Genomic DNA, 25719 nt, shown 5'->3' with positions numbered 1-25719 from the left:
CAACACTATCATTTTGGGGTTTTTTTAAAGAAGAAAAATAAGTGTATGGTACACTACGGACTTCATTTTACATTTGTATGTTTTCATTTATATTCCAAGAAAAACAGATTTGGTTTTTAATGTTGATTTTTTTTTTTTTTTATCCTTGAATAATTTCTTGTAAATGATGAAGCTGCACAGAACACAATCTTACGCAGGCGCTGTTTCTGGGCCAGTACGTTTATGATTTTAACCACTGAAATAATAAAATGACTTTATGAAAGCCACGGGTATGATTCATTATTCATGCGTAGATTTGACATTAATCGGAAACCCTGCAGATATCTCGCCACTTCTGGCCTTATTATTGTGAAAGAAATCCTGTCATTCCTGTGTTTAGCTTTTCCTCGTCTTTTCCCATCAGTGATTCATTCTCTCGTCTCTGTCCACCTGCGCTTCTTCCTCTGCTCATGTGCCGCTTCTCTGCGTTATTTCATTATTTGTGTTGTCAATGTATACATTTCTCTTCCAGAATGATTCTATAATCTTCAGACAAGCGTTGCTTCTGTTGCTGAGACTGCAGATACACACACTGCATATGAGACGAGCAGAAACTGCAGATACACACACTGCATATGAGACGAGCAGAAACTGCAGATACACACACTGCATATGAGACGAGCAGAAACTGCAGATACACACACTGCATATGAGACGAGCAGAAACTGCAGATACACACACTGCATATGAGACGAGCAGAAACTGCAGATACACACACTGCATATGAGACGAGCAGAAACTGCAGATACACACACTGCATATGAGACGAGATGTGGAAGTTGATCTGTAGTTTTACACACTGAAAATCAATCAATTTGCTGATGACATATTCCAATTACGGTACAGGTGAAAGTCGAGAAATTAGAATATGGTGCAAAAGTGCATTTATTTCAGTAATTCAACTTAAAAGGTGAAACTAATATATTATATAGACTCATTACATGCAAAGTGAGATATTTCAAGCCTTTATTTGTTATAATTTTGATGATTATGGCTTATAGTTATGAAAACCACAAATTCAAAATTTGAATGTTGTGAAAAGGTTTTCATAATAATCATCAAAATTATAACAAATAAAGGCTTGAAATATCTCACTTTGCATGTAATGAGTCTATATAATATATTAGTTTCACCTTTTAAGTTGAATTACTGAAATAAATGCACTTTTGCATCACACACCAACATTCAAATGTTTTTATGTTTTCTGTTCACCAAGGTTGCGTTACATTTACAGTAAAGACATTTGATAATGTTACAAATGACTTTGTTTCAACATACATGCTGTATTCTTCAAAAATCCTCTTTTTTTAAAATCATATTCATAACACGCTTTCTGTTGCTCCTTCCAGCGGACTTCACTTCACTTCTCTTCTCTTCTCTTCTCTTCTCTTCTCTTCTCTCCTCTTCTCTCCTCTCTTCTCTCCTCTCTTCTCTTCTCTTCTCTTCTCTTCTCTCTTCTCTTCTCTTCTCTTCTCTTCTCTTCTCTCTCCTCTTCTCTCTCTTCTCTCCTCTCCTCTCCTCTCTTCTCTTTTCTCTTCTCTTCTCTTCTCTTCTCTTCTCTTCTCTTCTCTTCTCTTCTCTCTCCTCTTCTCTCCTCTCTTCTCTTCTCTTCTCTTCTCTCTTCTCTTCTCTTCTCTTCTCTTCTCTTCTCTTCTCTTCTCTTCTCTTCTCTTCTCTTCTCTTCTCTTCTCTTCTCTTCTCTTCTCTTCTCTTCTCTTCTCTTCTCTTCTCTTCTCTTCTCTTCTCTTCTCTTCTCTTCTCTTCTCTTCTCTTCTCGCTCGGTCCTGCTTAGATTCGCTTTCTTTTCAAGACGACTGTAGTTCATTCTCTCAGAAGAAAGAACAACTGACTGATGAGCTTCTAGAGAAAACCAATTTGCTTGTACCGAATAATGATGCATATATTAGTAAGGGGAATTAAGTGTCAAAATGCTAAATCAATGCATTTGAGCTATTTAGTTAACAATTTAATAATTCTGGATAAATCAAATGAATTACACTATATAGAGTTCAACAAATCAATTACATTCTTTATGAATTGAAGTGATTTCATAATAGGAAGATATTATGAGTTAAGACTGAATGGTTTCAATTGAACTATAAGTTATGATGAAGATGTAGACATTATTAAACAACCTTAAATAAAAATAATAATTAAATGGTTTAGATTACATTTCACAAATCAAAGGTTTAGAGATTAAGGTTTAAGTAATGATAAGTATGGTTGAGATGAGATTTTGTGACAAATATGGTAAAGAGGGAAATTAAATTAGGGGGATTTTTTTTTTTAAATCAATGTTTAAAATCATGAAGACTGCAGTCATATCCATGGAAGCTTGTTTCAGCCATAAACTGTTTATCTCACAATTGTGAGTTTACATCTTGCATATCTGACTTTTTATCTCAAAATTCCATGATATAGTCGCAATTGCGAGAAATAAATGTGCAATTCTGACTTCATAACACGCAATTGGGAGATGTAAACTTGTGGGATAAAAAGTCGCAATTATCTTTTCAAATGTTTTATTCTGTGGCAGAAACAAGCTTCCATATCAGTATAAAAGCTTTTTTATTTAGCAGGAAGCAGTTTGTCTTCTCGTACTCCAGATATGTTGATTGCGTGACCAGCTGAACTTCCACTTCAGCCTCCTGTAAATGAGATAAACGAGTCACACAAAGTCCAGGACGACCAACACAACAGCAAAACACAAAGAGTGCATTTGAAAGCACACAATCACTCCGCACTGAAACCCCTTTGTGTTTTGCAGTCCTGCCATTATTGCCTTAACAGCTCCGTCAACATATTACACATTTGCACAATGCCCACGCGTTTTAACTCTCGGTCTTAACCCCTTATATTTGCACCCACAGCCATTACATATTTAAAACAGTAATTGTTTTTTTTTTAAACAGTAATTGAGAAATAATGGCTCACCCTCAAACAAAGGGAGTTATAGCACTATGTGATATAGAGTTAATCTATTAAAGAGTTTATCACTATGTTAAGGGGAAAACATCATTACCTGGACTTCTAACGGCAGAGTTGAAGAATCCGTGGTGAAAATGTATTTTTAACTATATTCCTCAGCTTTTTGGTATTTATGGAAATCATGGTGTTTGTTTCACCATGAATGAAACTGAATTAATATAGTAATATTTAACAGACCATCTTGAAGAAAAGTGAGAGAAGACCCTTAAAAGTACAAAAAGTGTTAAATTGACTATGGGTGTTCATTGACATTAATTATTATGTTGGCTTGAAAAAAAAAAGTTTTTTTTTTTAGTTTTCACAAGTGTTTTCACCGTCATCTTGAGCTCTGTGGATTGTGGACTTGTGACCCGCGGTGGAGGACTTGCTGTGGTTTTATCAAAGCATTTTATTTGCCAGTCGATGAGCGCTGGAATATACTCTTCATTTGAACTACAGATGACTAAATTTGGGTGTTCAAATTCATTTTATTGTGTTTTAGTTTACCGGCTGGGCAGCGGCCTCTTTTCTGAGTGATATTACTGACATCTTATCATCCATTATTAGTTTAAGCTGAATATTAATAGTGTGATTATTGATGCCTCAACCTCATCCCTCGACATGTCCCTGGTCCTCTGTAAGGGGCATACACTCGACCTATAGTTCTCTCACGGTCTAAACACCAGCAATATTTGCATTGAAGATGTATTTGTTAGTGATCGTTTTGATGATCTTGCTTGTAATGATCCTCTGCCTGTTAAGCGAATAGTCAGCTTGCTGTTGAGAACTTCTCAGACGCTTTTGACTCTTATTCTTATATTTCAAATGACATTGACTCTTTTGTACAGTCCTTTAATGAACATGGCACCCTGCTGCTGGATAGAGTCGCTCCTTTTAAGACTCAACAAAGTCCCGCTGTTAATACATCCCCATCGGCAGCTTTAGGCGTGTCTGTCGGAAGGATGAGCGTTTATGGAAAGCGACTCAGATTCAAGTACACCGCCTGCATCTTAAAGAGCTCTTGACAGATCTTACATGATCAAGGATGCTAGAGCCTCTTATTTTATCCGAAACTGATATCTGCCAACAAAAGGAATCCTAAAACTCTGTTTGAGACTATTAACATCGTTGTTTCTCTTGTAACATCTCTTGTCCCTGTGCTTTCTAATGATGACTGCAACCATTTTGTGGACAAGGTTATGGCTGTCAAGGCAGGCATTGCACCATCAGAAAACCCCTTTATAGTTGCACTGTAAACAATATTGTTGGTTTAACTTAAAATAGCAAGTTACCTGGTTGTCTTAACATTTGGAGTTCATTGAAATTAAAGATTTGAGTTATACAATGAAGGAGATTGGTTTAATCAACAGAAAATCGAAATATTATGTTATCTGAACCACATTAATTATCTAAGTTGATTTGAAAAAAATAAAAAAAGTTGTAATAACAAATCATGAAAATTATTTTTTACAGTATACCCAACAAAGACTTCCAAGACTGGACTCCTTTTGCCCCATTTCGCTGAATGACATTATTAAGTTAGTGTGTTCGATGAAGTCTTCCCGAAGCCCTGTGGATATGCCTACATCTCTGGTTATGAAATCCATTCTGAAATCTATTGGCCCATGTTTGGTTTCAATTATAAACCTACAATATATAGGCTGGGACAGGTCCCTAGGTGTTTTAAACTAAAAGACTATAGACTTAAGCTATTGTGCAGTCTCTCTTGAAAAAGAGTAATCTTGATGCAGCATTTAACAACTAGGCCTACAGGTGTAACTCGAAAAGTTCATTTATTTAAGTAATTTAACTTAAAAGGTGAAACTAATATATATTATATAGACTCATTACATGCAAAGTGAGATATTTCAAGCCTTTATTTGTTAAAAATTTTATGATTACAGTTTATGAGAACCCTAAATTCAAAATTAGAATATTATTAGAAGGTTTTCATAGCTTTAAGGCATAATCATCTAAATTATAACAAATAAAGTCTTGAAATATCTCATTTTGCATGTAATGAGTCTATATAATATATTAGTTTCACCTTTTAAGTTGAATTACTGAAATAAATGATTTTTGTTTCGAGTTTCATCTGTATTTCTAAACTACCTTTAATCTCTAAAATCTTAGAAAAGATAGTGGCAATGCAGTTAAATATTGTTTTGGAGGCTCATAATATCTGTGATAAATTTCAGTCTGGTTTTATTAAAAATCATTCACCTGAAACCGCCCTCTTTAGGGTCTCGAAGGATATTTTGTTGGCTGCTGATGCCGGTGAATGTCCTGTGCTGGTCTCGCTAGATCTCAGTGCAGCGTTCGATACTGTTAATCACTGCACTCGGATTGGTAGACTGAACTCTTTAGTGGGCATTTCTGGATTAGTTTTTCTTTGTCCATAGGATCTTACATGTCAGACACTGTCCCTTTGTCCTGTGGTGTGCCACAAGGCTCTGTACTCGGCCCTCTGTTGTTCAGTATGTATATGCTTCCTCTTGGCAAGATTATTAGTATTTTCAAAATAATATCTTATCATTGTTATGTTGATGACATCCAATTATATATATCTTTCAGTCCTGATAGACTTGACAAACTCTCCCTTCTGCAGAAATGTTTAGTCTTCATTAACAAATGGATGGCAGACAACTTTCTGCAACTTTATACAGATAAAACTGAGGTGATGATTATTGCCCCAGACAACATTAAGATTAGGCAGGCCATTGGAGGTTTATCATCCTCTGATTGAGGTGACATAAGAAATCTGTGTCATTTTTGACAGATCTGTGTTTTAACAGTCATGTAAAGTCGGTGGTTTGTTCCGTTTTTTTCCTTCTCAGGAACATTGCTAAGATTAGATCTACGGTTTCAGAAAAGAGATGGAGATGCTTCTTAATGCTTTTATTTATTCACGGTTGGATTATTGCAATGTTCTACACTTGTTTGAACAAATCTACTATGGATCGACTGCAAGTTGTACAGAATGACTAGGACCATCAGGAGGTCGCACATTACTCTTGTGCTTAAGCCCCTTCATTGGCTTCCTATTGGTTTTAGAGTGCATTATAAAATGTTAGTCATTACTTACAGAGCCTTGCATGGTCAAGCACCGTCTAACATCCAGCATCTACAACATGCACACACCCCTGGCTGGTCTCTGAGGTCTTCAGGCCAATACCTTTGAACTATTCCCAGAACATGTCTTAAGACAAGAGGTGGCCGTGCTTTCTGTGTTGTTGCTCTAAGGCTTTAGCATTGAGAACTATGGTTTCCGTGGAATCCTTAAAAAAACACACACCTGAAGACATCTTTTTGGACAAGCTTTTAATTAACAATATGGTTTGGCGTTTATTCCTTTTCTATGGTATTTGGACAGTTGTTATTTTATTTTATTTGGTTTGATTTTATGTCTGCAAAATAATATAGAATTCATAGACACTTGGAAAAGTTTTTGGGGCAGACCTGACCTGTTGAAAAGAGATGGTATTCATCCCTCCTGGGATGGTGCTGCTCTTCTCTCTAGTTATTTGGCTCATAGTCTTAGAGCTCAAACATGAATTGGAGCTCAGTCAGGAAGCAGACAGACTGGCTCAACCGACCGTCTGCTAGCTGGCTAATGTCACCCAGGTCAGATAAACCCCATCCATCACATAGAGACTCTTTCACCTAGATATCATCATATAGAGACTGTGTCAGCTCTATAGTTCTTCATGCCCTGACGAAACTTACCAATTCACAAAATTAACAGAATGCATAGCTGATATAAAAAACTGTATGACTAGCAATTTTCTACTACTTAATTCTGAAAAATACCCCAGAGATTCTAATTATTGGACAAAAAACTTTATCACGTAATAACCTAGAGTACTGTCTAACACTTGATGGCTGCTCTGCTAAGTCCTCGTCGTCGGTTAGGAACCTGGGTGTGCTCTTTGATACCAATCTTTCTTTTGAAAGTCACGTGTCTATCTGTAAAACCTCATTTTTTCATTTTAAAAATATATCTAAATTACGCCATATGCTCTCAATGAATAATGCAGAACAATTAGTTTATGCGTTCATGACCTCAAGGCTAGATTATTGTAATGCTCTACTGGGTGGTTGCCCTGCACGCTTAATAAACAAACTACAGCTAGTTCAAAACGCAGCAGCTCGAGTTCTTACTAGAACCATGAAGTATGACCATATTAGCCCCGTTCTGTCAACACTGCATTGACTCCTTATTAAATATCGTATAAATGTTTAAATATTGCTGATTACTTACAAAGCACTAAATGGTTTAGCTCCGCAGTACTTGAGCGAGCTCTTAACGCATTATAGTCCTTCACGTCTTTTGCGATCTCAAAAATCCGGCCAGTTGATAATACCGTGAATATCAAAATCGACTGCTGGCGGTAGACCTTTTCCTATTTAGCACCAAAACTTTGGAACAATCTTCCTAACATTGTCCGGGAAGCAGACACACTCTGTCAGTTCAAATCTAGACTAAAAACACATCTCTTCGGCCTAGCATACACATAACACATTATAGACTTCTAAACTCAATGTTAGGCTGCATAGATTAGGTCAGCCAGAACCGGGAACACTTCCCATGAATCCTGATGTACTTGGTACATCATAAGAAGGATGGCGTCTACGCTAATATTAGTCTCTCTGTTTATCCCGAGGTTAACCACAGTCCGCCGGATCCAGATCTGATGAAGGACCTTCGTCTGGACACGACGACAATGCAGTCCTGAAGTGTCCACTAGTCTCTCCCCTGTGGGCCTCCTTCCCTTTACCTCTGTACAGATAAAACGTTGTCGGGATAATTCCAGTTCACGTGGCTATGCGGAAGCGATAACAAATTCAGTATTATACATTTATCAAGGCTCATACCTTGGAACTTATTTCATGGTTTGCGTTCTCGAGACACCAGGCACGTTTCTGTGCAAATAAGGGGTTTTGAGTGCATGAGTGCATCACATGAAGGGTTTTTTGTTAGAATGGTGTCATGTTAGATTAATAACTAATGATTGTTGCGATGGAAGTGAATCAATCAAATCTAACTTTAGCTGGACAATAACTTTAATCTAGAGCTGCTGTAAAGCCAAATGAATCGTTGTTACTTTAATTTTCCATTATCACTGTAAAGCTGCTTTGATACAATCTATATTGTTAAAAGCGCTATATTCAATTCAATTCAATTCAAATTTATTTGTATAGCGCTTTGCGCTTCACAATACATATTGTTTCAAAGCAGCTTTACAGAAAATGCATTTCAGAAATGTACATAGAAAAAAAATATATAGTTAGTTAATCATGTATTAATTTAGTTGAGTCGTTGAGCGTTGAGTCGTCTCTTCACGGGCGTCGAGTCGTCTCTTCACAGGCGTCGAGTCGTCTCTTCACGAGCGTCGAGTCGTCTCTTCACAGGCGTCGAGTCGTCTCTTCACGGGCGTCGAGTCGTCTCTTCACGGGCGTCGAGTCGTCTCTTCACAGGCGTCGAGTCGTCTCTTCACAGGCGTCGGGTCGTCTCTTCACAGGCGTCGAGTCGTCTCTTCACAGGCGTCGAGTCGTCTCTTCACAGGCGTCGAGTCGTCTCTTCACAGGCGTCGAGTCGTCTCTTCACGGGCGTCGAGTCGTCTCTTCACAGGCGTCGAGTCGTCTCTTCACAGGCGTCGAGTCGTCTCTTCACGGGCGTCGAGTCGTCTCTTCACCGGCGTCGAGTCGTCTCTTCACGGGCGTCGAGTCGTCTCTTCACGGGCGTCGAGTCGTCTCTTCACGGGCGTCGAGTCGTCTCTTCACGGGCGTCGAGTCGTCTCTTCACGGGCGTCGAGTCGTCTCTTCACGGGCGTCGAGTCGTCTCTTCACGGGCGTCGAGTCGTCTCTTCACGGGCGTCGAGTCGTCTCTTCACAGGCGTCGAGTCGTCTCTTCACAGGCGTCGAGTCGTCTCTTCACGGGCGTTGGGGCATCTGAAGTCTCCATGAGAGGCTGGATACATTACGGGAGCTGGCGAACACTATTTATCTCTATTTTTTAGATAACAGCAAAAAAGCAGATGGGAAATAATTAGCGTAGCTGCTGTTCATAATATGAATGCATTTGATCTGATTTAACTGTAGTATAAAAGGTATGAGATGCATTATGTGAATGCTTGGCTAAAGAGATGCGTCTTTGATCTAGTTTTAAACTGGGAGAGCGAGTCTGAGCCTCGGACAATATCAGGAAGGCTATTCCAGAGTTTAGGAGCTAGATGTGAAAACGCCCTCCCTACTTTAGTGGACTTAGGCCCTGTTTAGAACGCTCACGGGTGAAAACGTAAAAATATTTTAGCGGATGTGCCTTTCGTGGAAATCTTAAAAACGCTCCACCATCGCGTTCCCGTCTAAAGGGTAAAAACGTTAAAAACGCAAAAGTCTGCTAGACAGTGAAGGCGTCGCGTACGCGTTTACGTCACAGGCATGCGCCAGTACAGGAAAATAACAAAACATTATCAAACTAAAATATAGCATTAATTTCATTGACAAAAAAAAGAAAAAATTCTGTCATATTTGAGCGACACGCGAAGAGCACCGAGTGTTAAAGCAGCGATAGAAGGGCGATAGAAGATCCCTTAAATACACAGGAGCTAAACCATTTAGGGCTTTATAGGTCAGTAGCAATACTTTGTAATTGATACGGAACTTAATAGGTAACCAGTGTAGAGATGTTAAAATTGGGGTTATATGATCATATTTTCTTGACCTAGTAAGAACTCTAGCGGCTGCATTTTGGACTAACTGTAGCTTGTTTACTGAGGATGCAGGACAACCAGCTAATAAAGCATTACAGTAATCTAGTCTCGAGGTCATGAATGCATGAACTAACTTTTCTGCATCAGAAACAGAGAGCATGTTATGTAGCTTAGCAATGTTCCTAAGGTGGAAAAAGGCTGTTCTTGTAACATTTAAAATTTGGTTTTCAAAAGACACGTTGCATATATAAATTAAGGTGACTTGACTTGACTAACTTTTTAATTGAGTTACTATTGCAATTGGATGCATGATATATTACATTTTAAGAAAATCAGCATTTTGTTCATAAGACCATTCATAAATGCATGAAAATGCTAAATGGTGGGAGTTTGATTCAAACTGTACCATGCAGTGAAATGAGTATCCTAGCTAAATGCACTCAATTAGAAATTTCACGAAAGCCCAAAGCAAGCCTGCTCAAGTGTTCAGACAATTGTGCTTGTGATATTTCTTCATACACTTAATTAGTCATGCAGCCACAGTCTCAATAGAGTTTAATGAGCGAGTAATGATGGAGATTGAGGGTTTTCTGGTTCCTATGGTAACAATCTGTAGACAAAAACAAGGGATGTTTCTTAGAAAGAAAATCAAATAAACCAAAAGGCTCCTCAAGGCTGAACATAATGGTGATTTTATCAGTGCTAATGGGTGTTTGTTAATGAATGATAATAATTGGAAATATTTCTTGAAGGGTCTCTAATGGTGCGTTCACACCGGACGCGAATAGCGCGTCAGGCGCGAGTCATTTCAATGTTAAGTCAATGCAAAGACGCGTTACGCGCGTAAAACGCGTGTAACGCGTCTTTGCATTGACTTAACATTGAAATCACTCGCGCCTGACGCGCTATTCGCGTCCGGTGTGTGGGTGCAGTAAGTCTACACTCCAAATCTCATGCAAAACAGTTGAATAGTCTAGGGCCAGTTTGAAGTAGGTTTTGCAGTAAATACAAAAAAAGTATAGAAAGAAATCATGTAACCATTAGATTCAGGACAACTCAATTCGAGGGGTGGGGGGTGGTGATGGGTAGAGAGCGACCGGTTCATCAAGTTACCGCGCAGCTACCATAGTGCTATATCTTCAGGTACTTCATTTTATAAAAAACAATAAAACCATATATATATATATTCACTGTAAAAAATAATCCTGTAAAATAACGATAAACTACTGGCAGCTGTGGTTGCCATCATACCGTAAAAATACGGTGTGTTGCTGTTTTTGAAATTAACAGCTAAATACCGTTATGTCAGCTACAGCTATATGCTGTTAAATTACAGTTTTATACTGTAGCTGACAAAACGGTATTTAGCTGTTAACTTCAAAAACAGTTTTCGCACCCACCGCTAGCCTAGCTTAGCACAAAGACTGGCGTTAACGCCAAAAGAGTTGGCGTTACTTTTTTACTTATTGGGAGCAGAATGCTAGCTGGAGCCGTTTACCTCCAGTCTTTGTGCTAAGCTAGGCTAGCGGTGGGTGCGTCAGACAGAGTTACGGCACGCACGGAGATGAAAAGTGTATGTATGGACTTATCTAACTCTGAGGGATACGGTGAATAAGCTAAAGTCCCATAAAGTCGGTGTGTTCCTTTAAAGGGGTGGTTGATTATGATTTGACTTTTCTAACTGTAATGTTGCTGTTTGATCATAAACAACATCTTCAAAGTTACAACGCTCAAAGTTCAAAGCAAAGGGAGATATTTGCTTTTAAAGAAATTCCTTGACTACAACAAACGGCTTATAGGAACTACACAACATTCCTTGCGGGTTAGTGACATCACCAACCCTAGAATTTACATAAACCCCGCCCCCGGAACACGATTTATAGATTATCAAGACAGAATATGCTAATCAATGATATGAATGAAGATAACTACATAAATTCATCAACTAACCATTCAGAAATGTCCTGTTCTTCTACATGTTGTCACTTCTTCTTGAGTCTCTCCAGAAGTTGTCTGACTCTGGTTTAAACATAAAAGGCTAAAAGTTTTTGAAATGTTCAGTTCATGTGCATGTGTGTGTGTGTGAGGTAAAAGGACACAAGTTCTTGAAGCTCCGCCCCCTGTGCTGGGAGTAGCAGCTCTCATTTGCATTTAAAGGGACATACAAAAGGCACAGGCATTTAAAGGGCACATGTGCACCGCAACCACATGCTCCACCTGGGAAATCTCCGTGTACCCCATGGACGCTCCACCGTCGAGGGTAGTGAGGGTGGAGGAGCTCGTGAAGCATGACCGGGCAGTAAAAAGTGCCTTCCACAACCATGTGAGCTCCTCATGCACTTCCGGGAAGAAAGGCACCGGAGATCCCAGAAACCAATCATCCAATCAGGAGCGCTTGGCTGCTAACTCGCCATCACACTCAGACTGAGCCACCGTACCCGAGGGTAGGAGCACAGCCGAGCCTTCCACATCAACAGCTCATCCGAAGCTCAAAATGAGATGCCGTGTGCATCATGCAACACAACGTCACGTGACGCAACATTGTGTGATGTAATGTGTTGCTGTATACATTTTTGTAACACCAACATTTTCCCATCTAGTTGAATATTGGTGTCTTTTATTATCCTGCTGGTGGTATTTTCTAAATGCAAACTCAGTTTGTAAAACACAACCTTGTCCTGTGGGAAAATGATAGCAAAGTGTTAAGTCAACATGTTTTCATGCTAAATCATACTAGCAACATGGTAAAACATGCTAGCAATGTGCTAATTAATGGTTGAAACATGCTAGCAGTGTGCTAAATCCTTTTTATAAAGGTGAGGTTTTTGAAAAGCAAGCAGCCGAGGGTGTTTAGTCACTTCTGTGTCTCATCTACAGGGGTGCAGAGCTGCTAAACCCGCTTTGAACAGCAGCTACGGCTGGACGATTCCCGGCCTGCGCTGGGTCACGGGGAAGGAGCGTCTGTTCCCTGTCTCCACCAGCCGCAGCTCCAGCCCGGAGAAAGATGCAGAAGAGATGGAAGAGTCATCTGATGATGTAAGACCAATGTGTTTATGTCTGTCATCTTTGACTTGAGTAAATTAAGATTCAGTTATTACAGTTTCTCTTAATTGCTTTGGTGCAATTTTCACAAGCAATTCACCTTTGGCTAAGCCCCGCCCCCCTTAGTTACTGTTACTACGTCCGTCAACTTCATCTGGGCTCTGGTTTGGTATCAACATGGCTTATGCTTATCCTAATATCCTAATCGAGACGGAGGCTGGGACTCACAAGATCAGGAGCAACACTGTTCATGCAGAGCTGGGTCTCTATTCACTTCTATAATCATTATTTACAAAGCAGACGGACTACGCAAGTATAAAGTTGTGTTTATTAGCAGCGTGTGCTAGCGTATCAACAATTAGGGTAGAGAACCGAAATCATGACCTAAAACTGTAACTAGTGTTACTTCACAGTAAGGTTAAAAGCTAAATGTATCTTAGAGCAAAAGTGTGTTGTTGATCTTGAGGGGTTTCGCTGACTGAGGACGTCCACACAGTTTAATCCAAAGACGACACTTGTCAGGATTTGACTTCGGTTTTTGGAAGGGAAAAAAACGGACACCCCCTCCAACCTCTCTGGGAAACTCTGTGTTACAAATTCCCCAGGCACAACGTTTAACTATATTTTTTATAAAACTACGACGGTAATAGCCTGCCGAGACCAAAAATATGAGACGCCTGTGTTAAAGTCAATGGAGCGCTGTGAAAAAGTGTCGGACCGCTGTGGAGCTCGTTGTATCGATTGGTCAATCTACATTCTAGGGTGTGGCTTAGTCAAAGGCGAATTGGTTCATTTTCAAAACTCTTAGTAGGCTCACAACAGGTCATCAACAATTACTGCAACACCCTTCATCTGAATACAATATAGATTCATATAATACAGTGCAGAACACGTGAAACTCTGTTCTAGCAGAAAACTATGTTATATCCTCACACATTTTACTATAAGTCATTATTATGGAAGTTAGGTAATGTGTGTTTTTAATGCAACAACTGTAGCTTGTATTACTGTAACATTTTATTCCAGCAACAAGCATGTTTTATAATGTCTTTCTTTCATTATTTGCTTCTGAATTAACTTTTTGTGCCCCTATTATGGTATTTTAAAGGTTCCTAATTTTGTTTTGGAGTCTCCTACAACAGGTTTACATGCATCAAAGATAAAAAACACTTTAATTTTCTCATAATATACATTGCACATCACCTAATTTTCTCAAAAACAACTCGTCCAAAGATTCAGTCTCTCTAAATCCCTCCTTTCCGCAAGTCTACTCTGCTCTAATTGGCCAGATGGTCTACTCTGATTGGTCAGATGACCCTGTCTGTTGTGATTGGTCTACTCTGCTCTGATTGGTCAGATGACCCTGTCTGTTGTGATTGGTCTACTCTAAATGGTCAGATGACCCTGTCTGTCGTGATTGGTCTACTCTGATTGGTCAGATGACCCTGTCTGTAGTGATTGGTCTACTCTGATTGGTCAGATGACCCTGTCTGTTGTGATTGGTCTACTCTGCTCTGATTGGTCTACTCTGCTCTGATTGGTCAGATGGCCCAGTCTATTGTGATTGGTCTACTCTGCTCTGATTGGTCAAATGACCCAGTCTGTTGTGATTGGTCTACTTTGATTGGTCAGATTGGTCAGATGACCCAGTCTGTTGTGATTGGTCTACCGCGTACAGCGCATGTCGGAAACGAAACGTCCATTTCAGCTCCGGAGGCTTCCTAAGGCTAAGCAATTGTTCACACTGTAAAGAGAGTAACGAGGGCATTGATTTTATCATATCCATCTATCTCTGTTTTACATGTTCGTAAAGTTAGTTTGTGGAGTAAATATTTAGGCTATCATCTGTGTGTTTACACAGCCTTTGTAAAAATGGCGGGTGCTGGTGTTTCGCGAGCATTCGGCCAATCAGCGAACACTAACGTCACGGATAGTTCCTATAGCGCTGGTTTAGACCGACTCTGATGTAGGAGTAAATTAGTTCCTCCAAAAGGAGTTCCTAGAACTAAAATCGTTCCTAGATCCTGGGGTGCGAACACACCAAAATCCGGGAACTTCCACCAATAGTTCTAGGAACTATGAAAAGGTTCCTGCGGTGCGAAAGCCCCTAGTGATACGTTTTTACTAGGGCTGTAACGATTAATCGCGATTAATCAAAATTCAAAATAAAAGTTTGTGTTTACATAATATATGTGTGTGTATTGTGTATAATTATTTTGTATATATAAATACATACACATGCATGTATATATTTGAGAAATATTTGCATTTATATACTGCATATATATTTTTATATGATTTATATTATATATAAATAGAACTATTTTATATATAAATAACACATTTTTATTAAATATATACATGCATGTGTGTGTATTTATATATACAAAATAATTATACACAATACACACACATTTATTATGTAAACACAAACTTTTATTTTGAATTTTGATTAATCGCGATTAATCGTTACAGCCCTAGTTTTTACTCAGTTTGTCCGGATTGTTTTGAACAATTATGATGTGAAAAGAAAACATCTATAACAGGAGATCAGGTTTGAAAGAATGACTAGTGGATTTTTGTCTTAAGAATTTGGAAAATGTACACCTTTTGAAAATAGTACCAAAGCAAATAAAAAACACTATTATGCTGTAATTTTTTCTGTGGCACATCTGTTCCTTGACATTTTTTTCTTTCTACAAATTCATGGGTACAATAGAAAGTGAGGCTGGTATAATGCTGGTGGACCGGTATAGTCAGAGTAGATATAGAATTTCAGTCATAATATATATTATGAATACCATATTCACTTACTATGGTATTTACACTTGAAAACACTCCAATCAAACAATCTTCTCCATCAGTACAGTTTGGGTCGTTTCTCAGAGCTGGAGGGAGCGGGACGCAGACCAAAGCCTCAGTGGGGAGAGAACGGCCACGACCGGAAGCTGCAGAGATGCAAAACTCAACGCCTGGTGACCCATCTCCACCGGGACACGGCCCATGACCCAGAATGCCACACTGACTCAGAGAAGTTCGGCCATCTTGCCAATCGGCCCTGCCTCCACCAATCACACGTTTCACAAGTGCCATTAAGAGTAAGAAGACAGACAGTGAATCAGCAGCAGAACAATCTGCGATAACAATTACATTACACTGTTGATATGTCTATCACATTTGCAATTGCCAGTGGTCTATGGAAAATGGCGTTTTATTGTTAACTTTTGTTAACAATTGGAAAAACCCAACCCCAAATTGGAATAACTATTACTTATAATAAAACTTTATTTTAATAATTTATACAATGCCTTTGAATTATGAACCGAAGCAAGAACATACATTATTAACGCCTATACTGCCACTATTACAGGATTTTATATATTATTGGAATATAACTAATAATATAGGAAGAATATTATAAATCCTGCATCATTTCAGTCTTCCATGTATTCCGTTGCTTATAGAAACAAGTTCATGTAAAGCATCATCATTGGACACCGCAAGGCTAAACTGCACATCAACGCGCCACATCTGCGACACAATTTCCAAGTGCACATCATTTTCACAAAAAGCTTACATTTAAATGGACATATAATGCGTAACTCATTAAATGCTAAAACTGTTCAGTTGTGTTGTGTTAATAAATTAATATTTTCTAAAATTTTGGACGGATTCCCCCAGGCATCGCATGCAAAGCCTTCTTTGTTTTGCACGAATGGCGTAGGCTAAATTACGTTTTTGCCTCAATACAGCAGATTTCACCAAAAGGAAGCACTGTTCATTTTGCACCTACAATAATCATGAAACTCAATTAGCATTTTTTGTTTGTCTTGAAGTTGCATTCAAATTCCATTTGGCTCAAAAATCTTCATCCCAGCTTTATAAATCATGCAGAACAGATTCAAACCAAACGGTTCAGCACACATAGAAATCATTCCCACGTTTGCATGCACCTGTCAATCTCAAAACCTTGTGGTGTGTATTGGGGCAATAAGTTTCTATTAACTTTAGATAGATTTAATATGTATGCTGTCAAATTTATTTAAAAGAATGATCTAATTTGACTTTCCGACTAGTTCCATCGGTTCTGCATTATGCAACACCAGTCATGCTCTTTAGCTCTTTTTAGGTGGAGGTGAACTCATGAATCAGTCAATTATGGGGTGTACATCCATATAGAAACACATTCATAGTTCTGTACAAAATTAAAGACATCTATTAAACATTTAATGTCAATGCCATGTCAGACTAGGCTATTGAAGGATTGAAAGAGGCTGATGACTAGGACAAAAGTAGGAGACACTCATTTAGCACAAGCTCACTTCCCATCCGGTCTTAAAGGCACAGTATGTAAGTTTCACTGCTAGAGGTCGCTTATTCAAAACAACAACAAAGGTTTAGCTTTATGATGGCAAGAATGAACTTGGAATCATGGGAGTTGTCGTCTTCACCTCCACAGCCGATGGAAAGCAATCCGACGGGAATCGTGTTCATGGATGAGATAAAAGTGTATTAACGTTACAGTGTATTAACGTTACTGTGGTATGGGGGAGGGGGGGGGGGGTGTGTTTTGAAACATTGTTATTCATAAAAATAAATCATGAGAACATGAACTTCATCACTGCATTTGCAGGAATTCTAAAATCTTTTTTCTTTTTAACTTTATATTCCCTTTAAATTCACATTATTTTTATTTTATTCTAATGAAATAGCTGGGGGCTTGATCCCCAAGATTTGGTCTCGAGCTTCGAGCTCTGAATAAAATTCAGAGATAATATGGTATTGAATAGAATGAGAAAGAATAGAATCAAGGTGGAGTGATGCCGGCTCAATGTCTGCTGCTTATATACACTCGTGATGACGACTGACAGGACTGTAGTATTATGCTCCTCCCAAACTTACATTTACATTAACATATTTGTTTTGAGTGAATATTTAATTATTTAAACATATCATACTCAACATAGAGTACTTTACTGCAATGCTTATCAATGTCCTCTGGCATGTATTCAGTGATATTATAATAAATTATTTTGTTGTTGTTGAATATAGTGCCGACTGGCTGTGCATTAATCAAGATGCACTATCACAGTTTAGTGTCCTTCGTCTCTGATCCCTTGTAAAAGCGAGCAAGAAGACCAGCTTCAAGTGGCTCTTGCTAATTAATGACCATCTAAACTGACCTCAGTGATTTAAGCTAAATTACTGTCATTTATATGCCTGATTTACAGTGGATATTAAGTCTTACGCCCCTGTTAAAACAGCTGGTTTTTTGTGGTGTAAAAATGAAAACAAAGTTCAATTAAATCAGAGCTTTCGCGCCTTTAATTGCAAACTAAAAATTACAACCTATGCGAGACTCTAGTTGTGCTGTAATAAAATCACAGTGTGCTTGACATAAATAATGGTTCAGTAAGTGCTCTGTGAGGGCTCATCTGAGTTTCCTGGCTGTTTGGGTGGGTTTGCACGTGTTTAGCTCTTTTTCCTGTGTTTCTGTTACTTCTCACTTTTCTGACCCTCATTGTTTGATTATCGTTTGCACATGTTGTTCATTTCGTTGTCTGTGTATTTAACCTGTTGTCTGTTCATTGCCAGTTCTCGTCGTGCACCGAATTGTTAGAGTTTGTGTACCTTCTCATTCCTCCCAGTCCCACCTCCTTTACCAGTTCCGAGTAAATCTAGTGAATTGTTTCAGAAGATCCTACCTGTCTGGTATCGGCCAGGAATGCCATTTTGTTAACCCTTACTGCACTGCACTGCCCAGTCCTTCAGTCCTCTCCTCACTATCTCACATCAGCCCTTCGTCTTCTCCCACTCAGCCTGACCTTTACATCGTGGATCCGCCTTGGACTGTTCATCTCAGCCATGTCGAGTCCTGAGCTCCACCTCGAACTTCCAGGCCTGTAATTCCACCTCGGCCTGTTGAGCAGACTCTCTGGCTTGGCTCGTCCTTCCCTCGACTCCACCCAGGACTGTTGTAATACAATTCAAGTTTCAGGAAGGAAGAGGAAAGGGTCGGCTTGCGGAGGCTGTGGGTATTTATTTACAAATGAACAAAACAAAGTTGCGCACACGGCGCTGCAGCAACAAAGTCTAAAGACCATGCATTCAGCGGCCACTCAAGACGTCCTCGTGCTTTCCACACTCGACATTCATCCAAAACTCTTTCCTCTCGATTAGTCAACGCGCTCACCCACAGATCTCAGTGTGTCTCTCTCCTTGAATGAAGTTTCCCAGTCGCTTTTATGCGGTCTCTCCACATCAATCACTAAAACAAGACACCGGTGTTTGTCATTTACACTTGACCCACTTACGCCGCACCAGTCTCCCGATCCTCTCTCCTGTCAAAGACTTCGCTAGATCACCCCCCTCGCCACAACTGTCATCCCTACGGCCTCACCAGGCTTCCTCGTCCTTCTGGCTCCTCCTTGGACAGTCATCCGGGTCTTCAGCTGCGCTTCGTTCCTCAACCCTTTGGCTCTGCTGGGCTCTGGTGGGCTCCTTCTTCCCTCCAGTTCCACATCGGTTGGTCCCTGGTCGCTCCTCTTTTGCCTCAGTCCTCCAACACCCTGGCTCCACCTTGTTTGCTCATCATTGGGGGGGGGGGGGTCATTTGTGTCTCATGTCATTTGTGTCTCATGTCTGTTTGGGTGGGTTTTGCACACGTTTAGTTTCTCATTGTTTAATTATCGTTTGCACCTGTTCATTTTGTTGTTTGGTTTGTCTGTGTATTTAAGCTCTGGGTTTCTGTCTGTTCATTGCCAGTTCTCGTCATGTGTTTTTTTAGTGTTTTGCATTTTTGTTCATTAAAGATCCACGCTGCTGCAAATAGATCCTTTCATTTTTATTGCAACCAGAATGTGAAAGAAGAATTGACATTAAAATATGGATCTAGCAGCAGTTTGTATCTGCATATATATGAACAGTCCCTAGATAGACACATCCAGGAGTTCTTGGACTGATACCATCTTGTGTTTTATATTTTGTTAAATAAAGGTACACACTGCTGCGAATAGATCCGTTCTCATCTTTATTGCAACTGGAACTTGACATGCACACTTATGCAGTTATTTATCCCATTTTTTAAAATCTTTGGTTTTCAATGGCATTACAATTGTTATAATAATATTATAGGTTATAATATTAAATGTGCAAAAATTCAGAAATGATTTAACTTTGTTACATTTTTAGATCACATAAACCAGATGTTTTAACGCGTGTGTAGACCTTTTATATCCACTGTATGTTATATTCTCATTAGTATATGAGGTAGGCAATTCTGCTCTAATTCATTCTATAATTTAGTTTTAGGAGTTTGACTATTTGCATGATGGTGTTTTCTGTTCCTCCAGCTACAGATTAAGGTGAACGGACAGAGAGGAGGGATGGGAATCTGTATTGCGGGAGGGAAAGGCTCCTTGCCGTACAAAGAGAACGATGAGGTAGGCCTTATCTTCCTGTAGCCACAACGCCTGAATCTCTTTACACACGATTACTATTAAACTCCTTTGGGTCTAATTACAATAAAATATACACATGGACTGGACTACTAATGCGTAATTTGACCAGTAATTCGACTGATGAAATGACTGTGCCTGACTTGCTTCCCCCACAACTGGTTAATTCCTTCTGTGCGCTGATTGATTTGTTTATTTCGCATCAGGGTATTTTCATCTCCAGAGTGTCTAAAGGCGGACCAGCGGAGAAAGCCGGGCTTCATGTTGGGGACAGAGTGTTGGAGGTAAAATAAGTGTCTCATAATGTATGTACAGTTTAACGACACATTGATCTAATGAATTGGGGAGCATGGTTACAACTGGGGATACTTGATACTTCAAAGGTACAATCATTAACTGCTGATTGTGTGATTTTATCAGTGGCTTACTTAAACTTATATCTGCATATTAAGAACAAGAGAAAGCATTTTAATGTCAAACAAAAAGCACACTTCATGTAATTACTGGAGTATTGGTTAGATTTAGTTCAGTGGTTGTCAGCTGTTTTTATTTCAGGACCCAGGTTTCACAAGTGACCAAACGAAGTACAAAATGGTTTATCCTACAAAAGTGAACAAGTGAAATAGAACCGTTAAAATATATCCATATTATCATGACCTGTGCAGGACCAATTATATGCAAAAGTAGTTTATCATTTACATGTTTTTTGTAATAAGGCATGGCAGTTTAAACGTTCAAGTGATTTTACTTACCTGAAAAACATATAGCAGTCTTTATTTAATTCATATCTTTGATGCATATTTTTAGTTTCATTTTCATGGACATTTACGAAATCACGTTGTGTAGGTACTACATTTTAATTTAAACGTACGTCCCGATTGTTAAAAAGTACGCTCTATATAGTATGAATATGGGTAGTAGGCTATGAAATTTGGACGTTCTACATCCGCCATGTTGTCATTATCATGTGACCTAACAGCGTCAGCTGAAAACGCAAACTTTTGAAAACGTTATTGTCTCTGTGTAAACTACAAAAACGCGAATTTGTGAACAATGCGTAGTGTTTCTTGACAAAGTGACATCGCCAACTACAGACCTGGCATGAAAAATACAGCATTTTCTTGTTATTAGTTTATTAGTTCTTATTTTATTACCGTTTACTTGTCTTCAATAAGTTTGGCTAGTATTCGTTTTTGCAGTTCTGTGTGAACAGGGATGGGTTTGACAACGTTGTCATCTGTACGTGAAAAACGCAAATGAAAAACGTCTCCCTTTTTTAAGTATTGTTTTCATGTAAACGCACTCTTAGTTTGGCTTTGTCTGGTGTTGGTTGTGTTTAGTGCACACTGCTGGGCTTATCTTCCCTGTGTGGATTATACTTTTTTGTTTTGTATTTTGTTAATTACAGTAATTGTTTTAAATTAGGTCCGCATTGCATCGTGTCGCGTCATCTTCCTGCCGGACAAGACGTTACACAGTATCTTTGTAATATTACATTTATTTGTCCCATTTCTTGTTATTAGTTTCTTAGTTCTTATTTTTTTACTGTTTACTTGTCTTCAATAAGTTTGGCTAGTATTCGTTTTTGCCATGGTATCAAAATAATCAATAATGCATCTAAAATTCTAGTCTCTTGCATACGGCAAGAAATATGTGGTCCGTACAAACCCTGTTTATCAGCAAGTAGGACATACATTTTTAGATTCCACCAAATGACACGTATGCCACGTGGCCAAAATACAGTAGAGCTTGATTGGACGAACATCCTTTGAACAATGAAAGATAAGTATGCACTGTGACTGTATATGTGTTTCTTCTGCTGACCCGGGGATAGTTGTTTCTCCGATGGCCATTGGAGGGCATCATTACACAGATGCTGTGACCCCATGAGCCTTAAAGCAACAGGAGCGCTGTAGGGGAAAGTATTTAGACACGCAAGTCACACTTAAAATCGTATTAATGTCATTGCATTAGATATAAAGCATAATGTCTTTTAAAGAAATATAGCACAAATACATTTTAAGCAAAACATTCCACAAAAAGAAGTTTGTTACATGCTAAAACTTGAATACTTTTTAAGGTTGTCAGATGGAAGGGAAACGGACTTCATGCTGCCACTAAATCACCTTGATACCCCGTGGTTGGTTATTAGTTATTTAAAACAAACGTCTCAGGTTAGATCAATTAAAAGCTCTAGCATCATTCCTCAAGCATGAGTTGTGCTGCATCTGACATGTTCAGGTAATTCTCCTATCCTAGGTTTAATACGCAGTGACAACTAGAAGTCATAAGCCATTCATAGGTTTTTTTCCCCTTAAAAATGTTGATTCTGTGGTATTTTCAACACACAATCGCAGACTGGTGACTATCCTGAGATGTGACAGGCAGCAGTCAAAGCAAGGAAAAAAACATGAGCTTGAGCTTGGTTCCCGGCCCAGAATCCTCAGCACGGTACCGTACTCAGGATTGGTCACTTGTCTGTTCTCTGTATAGCAGGCCCAAGTGTGCTATTTGAACGAGGTAAACACAAGTTAAAATAAATATCTGATCATCCGCCATATATAGCAGTCGCTATTTACATCTCATACGGTCTGTAAACTCTTGCGTTACCAAAGGCAATGACTCACCACATTTGTATTACATTATCAGCAGGGTTTGAAATTAACTTTTTCACTCACCGGCCAATTTGGCTACTACATTTTTAAAGGAACACTCCACCGTTTTTTTTTATATTAAACTATGTTATTCCCTTAACTAAGACGAGTTGATTCATACCTCTCTCCTCTCAGTCGCTCTGGCACACTTTGATAGCACTTAGCTTAGCCCAGTTCATTCATTAGAGACCAAACAGAGATAAAGTTAGAAGCGACCGAACACCTCCACGTTTTCCCTATTTAAATACAGTTACACGAGTGGTTACACGACCAAGTATGGTGACACAAAATAAAACGTGGTGCTTTTCTAAGCGGGTAAAATGGATAATGTATGGCAGAATAGCACTTGGGAGCACAGTAATATTATCACTCCTGAGGAGGAGTGCGATGAAGTTGCGATTCGAGCCTTATGTTGTTAACGTGAAAATCATGTGACTAATGACAAACGAGGCCTCGGTTTGTGTGGACACGTCACCGGTTCGGTCTGCCACCTTGTGTCTTGTGTCTCATTGTCATTGTCGTTATTGTGTCATATATGTGCTAGGGCTGTATATTATTACATTATATCAGGTTAGAATAGTTATAGTATATTGTTATTATTAATTATAGTAGCTATATTATAGTCTTGTTATATTAATTAGATTATTTGGATTGGATTTTTGGATCTGGACTGGACTGCTTTTTGATTTGGATTGATGTGTTTGCTTGTTGTTACTTTTCCTGGTAATGGAGCCAGCAAGAAAGAGCAAATCCTCCCCGGTCTGAGCTCAACACAAGCATCAGTGTCCTCATGTATACCAGCTGGCACTGGCATTTGTATGTTCCCCTGAATCCTCTGTTCCTTGTGAAAGGATATTTTCTGAGGTTTTGTCCAAGAAGAGGAATCGTCTAAACCCCAACAAAAAAAATCGGTTTCTCAATAAAAATCTATTGTAATCCTTCCTACACCTACCCCCCCCCCCCACCCCCCACCCCCCCAGACTGCAGTGTTGCTCCTCTATATCCCCAGTCCCAGAGTAAAGGATATAGAGGAGCAACACTGCACTAAAACTAGTTACAGTTCAGTGCACAAAACCCAGACTATTGCAGTTTACTTTATTACACTCCCTCCAACATAAGCACTGCACTCGTGTCACTTTAGTTGTTCATACTGTCACTATCCAAACAATTTATGAATAATTAATGAATTGTGTGTGTGACAGTTGTTTCTGCACAAGTAAATTCAGACTAAAAAAGAAACATATTTCATTGTATACCCTGGCAATGGACAAATGTCTGCTCAGGTATTTTTCTTATTGCAAATGAAAGGTTACAGATATTACAGTGAGAAGAAAATAAATAAATAAATGAAACAGAACGGGGGGCTATACGGACATCAGAAGTCTGCTCAGGTCATTGGTTCAGAATTAATTTATTTGTCTGCTATTTCTTTGCACAGTAGCTAGGTGTCACTAGTGAGCAATGCCGAATGAAGCTTCGAGTAATGAACCTTTGGGAGAAGCAATGGGCTGCGAGGTCTCAGTGGTTCAGGAAGCCTCATTTGGCCATCACTAGGTCCATGTTTGGTCTAGTATTCGGTCATGAATGCTACTGGAGGCTAACTGGTTGAGAACCCAAACGCAACTTTAATTAACAAACGTAGTCAAACACAAAACAAAGGCATGAAAACGTACTCGGTTACTAACGTAACCTCGGTTCTCTCTAGAAGAGGGAACGAGTACTGCGTCGAAGAACGCTACGGGAAAGATATTTCTTTGTCGAGATTGAAGCCTAAAATTAATCCTTAATTTTGTAATAATGTAAAACGCTTTTCTGAAGCATACAACCTAGGCGGAGCAATACAGCTCACCCATTGGCTGCTCTGCCAGAAAAGCACAGCCTATGCGAGGCCAGGACGCTGACCAATGAGGGCGCTTCGCGCCCTTCTGCGTCACCTCCCGCCCAAACAGGCGTGGCCTAGGCCTATAAATACGAGCATAGCTGTCTAACACGCCGATTTTCGTCAATGAAGCGACGCAGCGCGGACACGCACGGCCATGAGACGCAGTACTCGTTCCCTCTTCTAGAGAGAATCGAGGTTACGTTAGTAACCGAGTACGTTCTCTTACGTAGAGTTCTCTCGTACTGCGTCGAAGAACGCTACGGGAACCCCATGTAAAACGCCGTGCGTGCTCTTGGACCGACACAGACACCTAAGGGCGCGCGCGCCCTGGTATACAAGTGCCTACCCCAAGAAGTATAGGGAGAGCGGCTAAATTAGCATCATCCCTTTATAGTAGTGCCTCTTAAGGCATAATAGCATATATATGTAAATATAGATATATATGAGGGGTAATAGCATGCTCATGGGACACATTGTCAGTGAGTGATGCTTAAACATTGAAGTGACCTGGGCCGCAGCGCGGGGCAGGAACACTTATACACATTAAACATTGAAGTGACCTGGGCCGCATCGCGGGGCAGAAACACTTATACATATTAACATTGAAGTGACCTGGGCCGCAGCGCGGGGCAGGACACTAATACATAGTCTTCTAGACCGAGAGCAGTTTAGCCTGCAACGCAGGAACCTCTAGGTTATAGAACCTAATAAATGTAGACGGGGAGGCCCAGCCTGCCGCCATACAGATATCTTGTAACGAGATTCCGCTATACCAAGCCCATGAAGAGGCCATGCCTCTCGTGGAATGTGCTCTGATGCCCAAAGGGCATTCCAAACCTCTAGATGCGTAGGCTAGCGCAATGGCGTCCACTACCCATCGAGACAGACTCTGTTTCGTCGCGGCTCGCCCCTTGGAGCGTCCGTTGAACGAAACAAAGAGCTGCTCCGTCTGTCGAAAAACAGCG

The 25719-nt window shown here is 39.6% G+C and overlaps 1 protein-coding gene across 1 annotated transcript in view; it reads left to right on the top strand.

The window, feature by feature from the left end:
- The window catches only part of lrrc1 (leucine rich repeat containing 1), a 111146-nt gene that overhangs the window by 70550 nt on the left and 14877 nt on the right, over positions 1–25719 (top strand). Inside the window, exons 15-18 of the mRNA XM_079634694.1 lie at positions 12597–12755; positions 15626–15859; positions 20114–20203; positions 20425–20502. Coding sequence (XP_079490820.1) covers positions 12597–12755; positions 15626–15859; positions 20114–20203; positions 20425–20502 — 561 coding nt within the window. The remainder of the gene's footprint in view (positions 1–12596; positions 12756–15625; positions 15860–20113; positions 20204–20424; positions 20503–25719) is intronic.

This window comes from Phoxinus phoxinus (assembly GCF_949152265.1).
Source record: "Phoxinus phoxinus genome assembly, chromosome: 14".
Lineage (NCBI taxonomy): Eukaryota > Metazoa > Chordata > Actinopteri > Cypriniformes > Leuciscidae > Phoxinus > Phoxinus phoxinus.
Note: the sequence above shows the minus strand (reverse complement) of the source record. Positions and strands in the feature narration are given on the sequence as shown.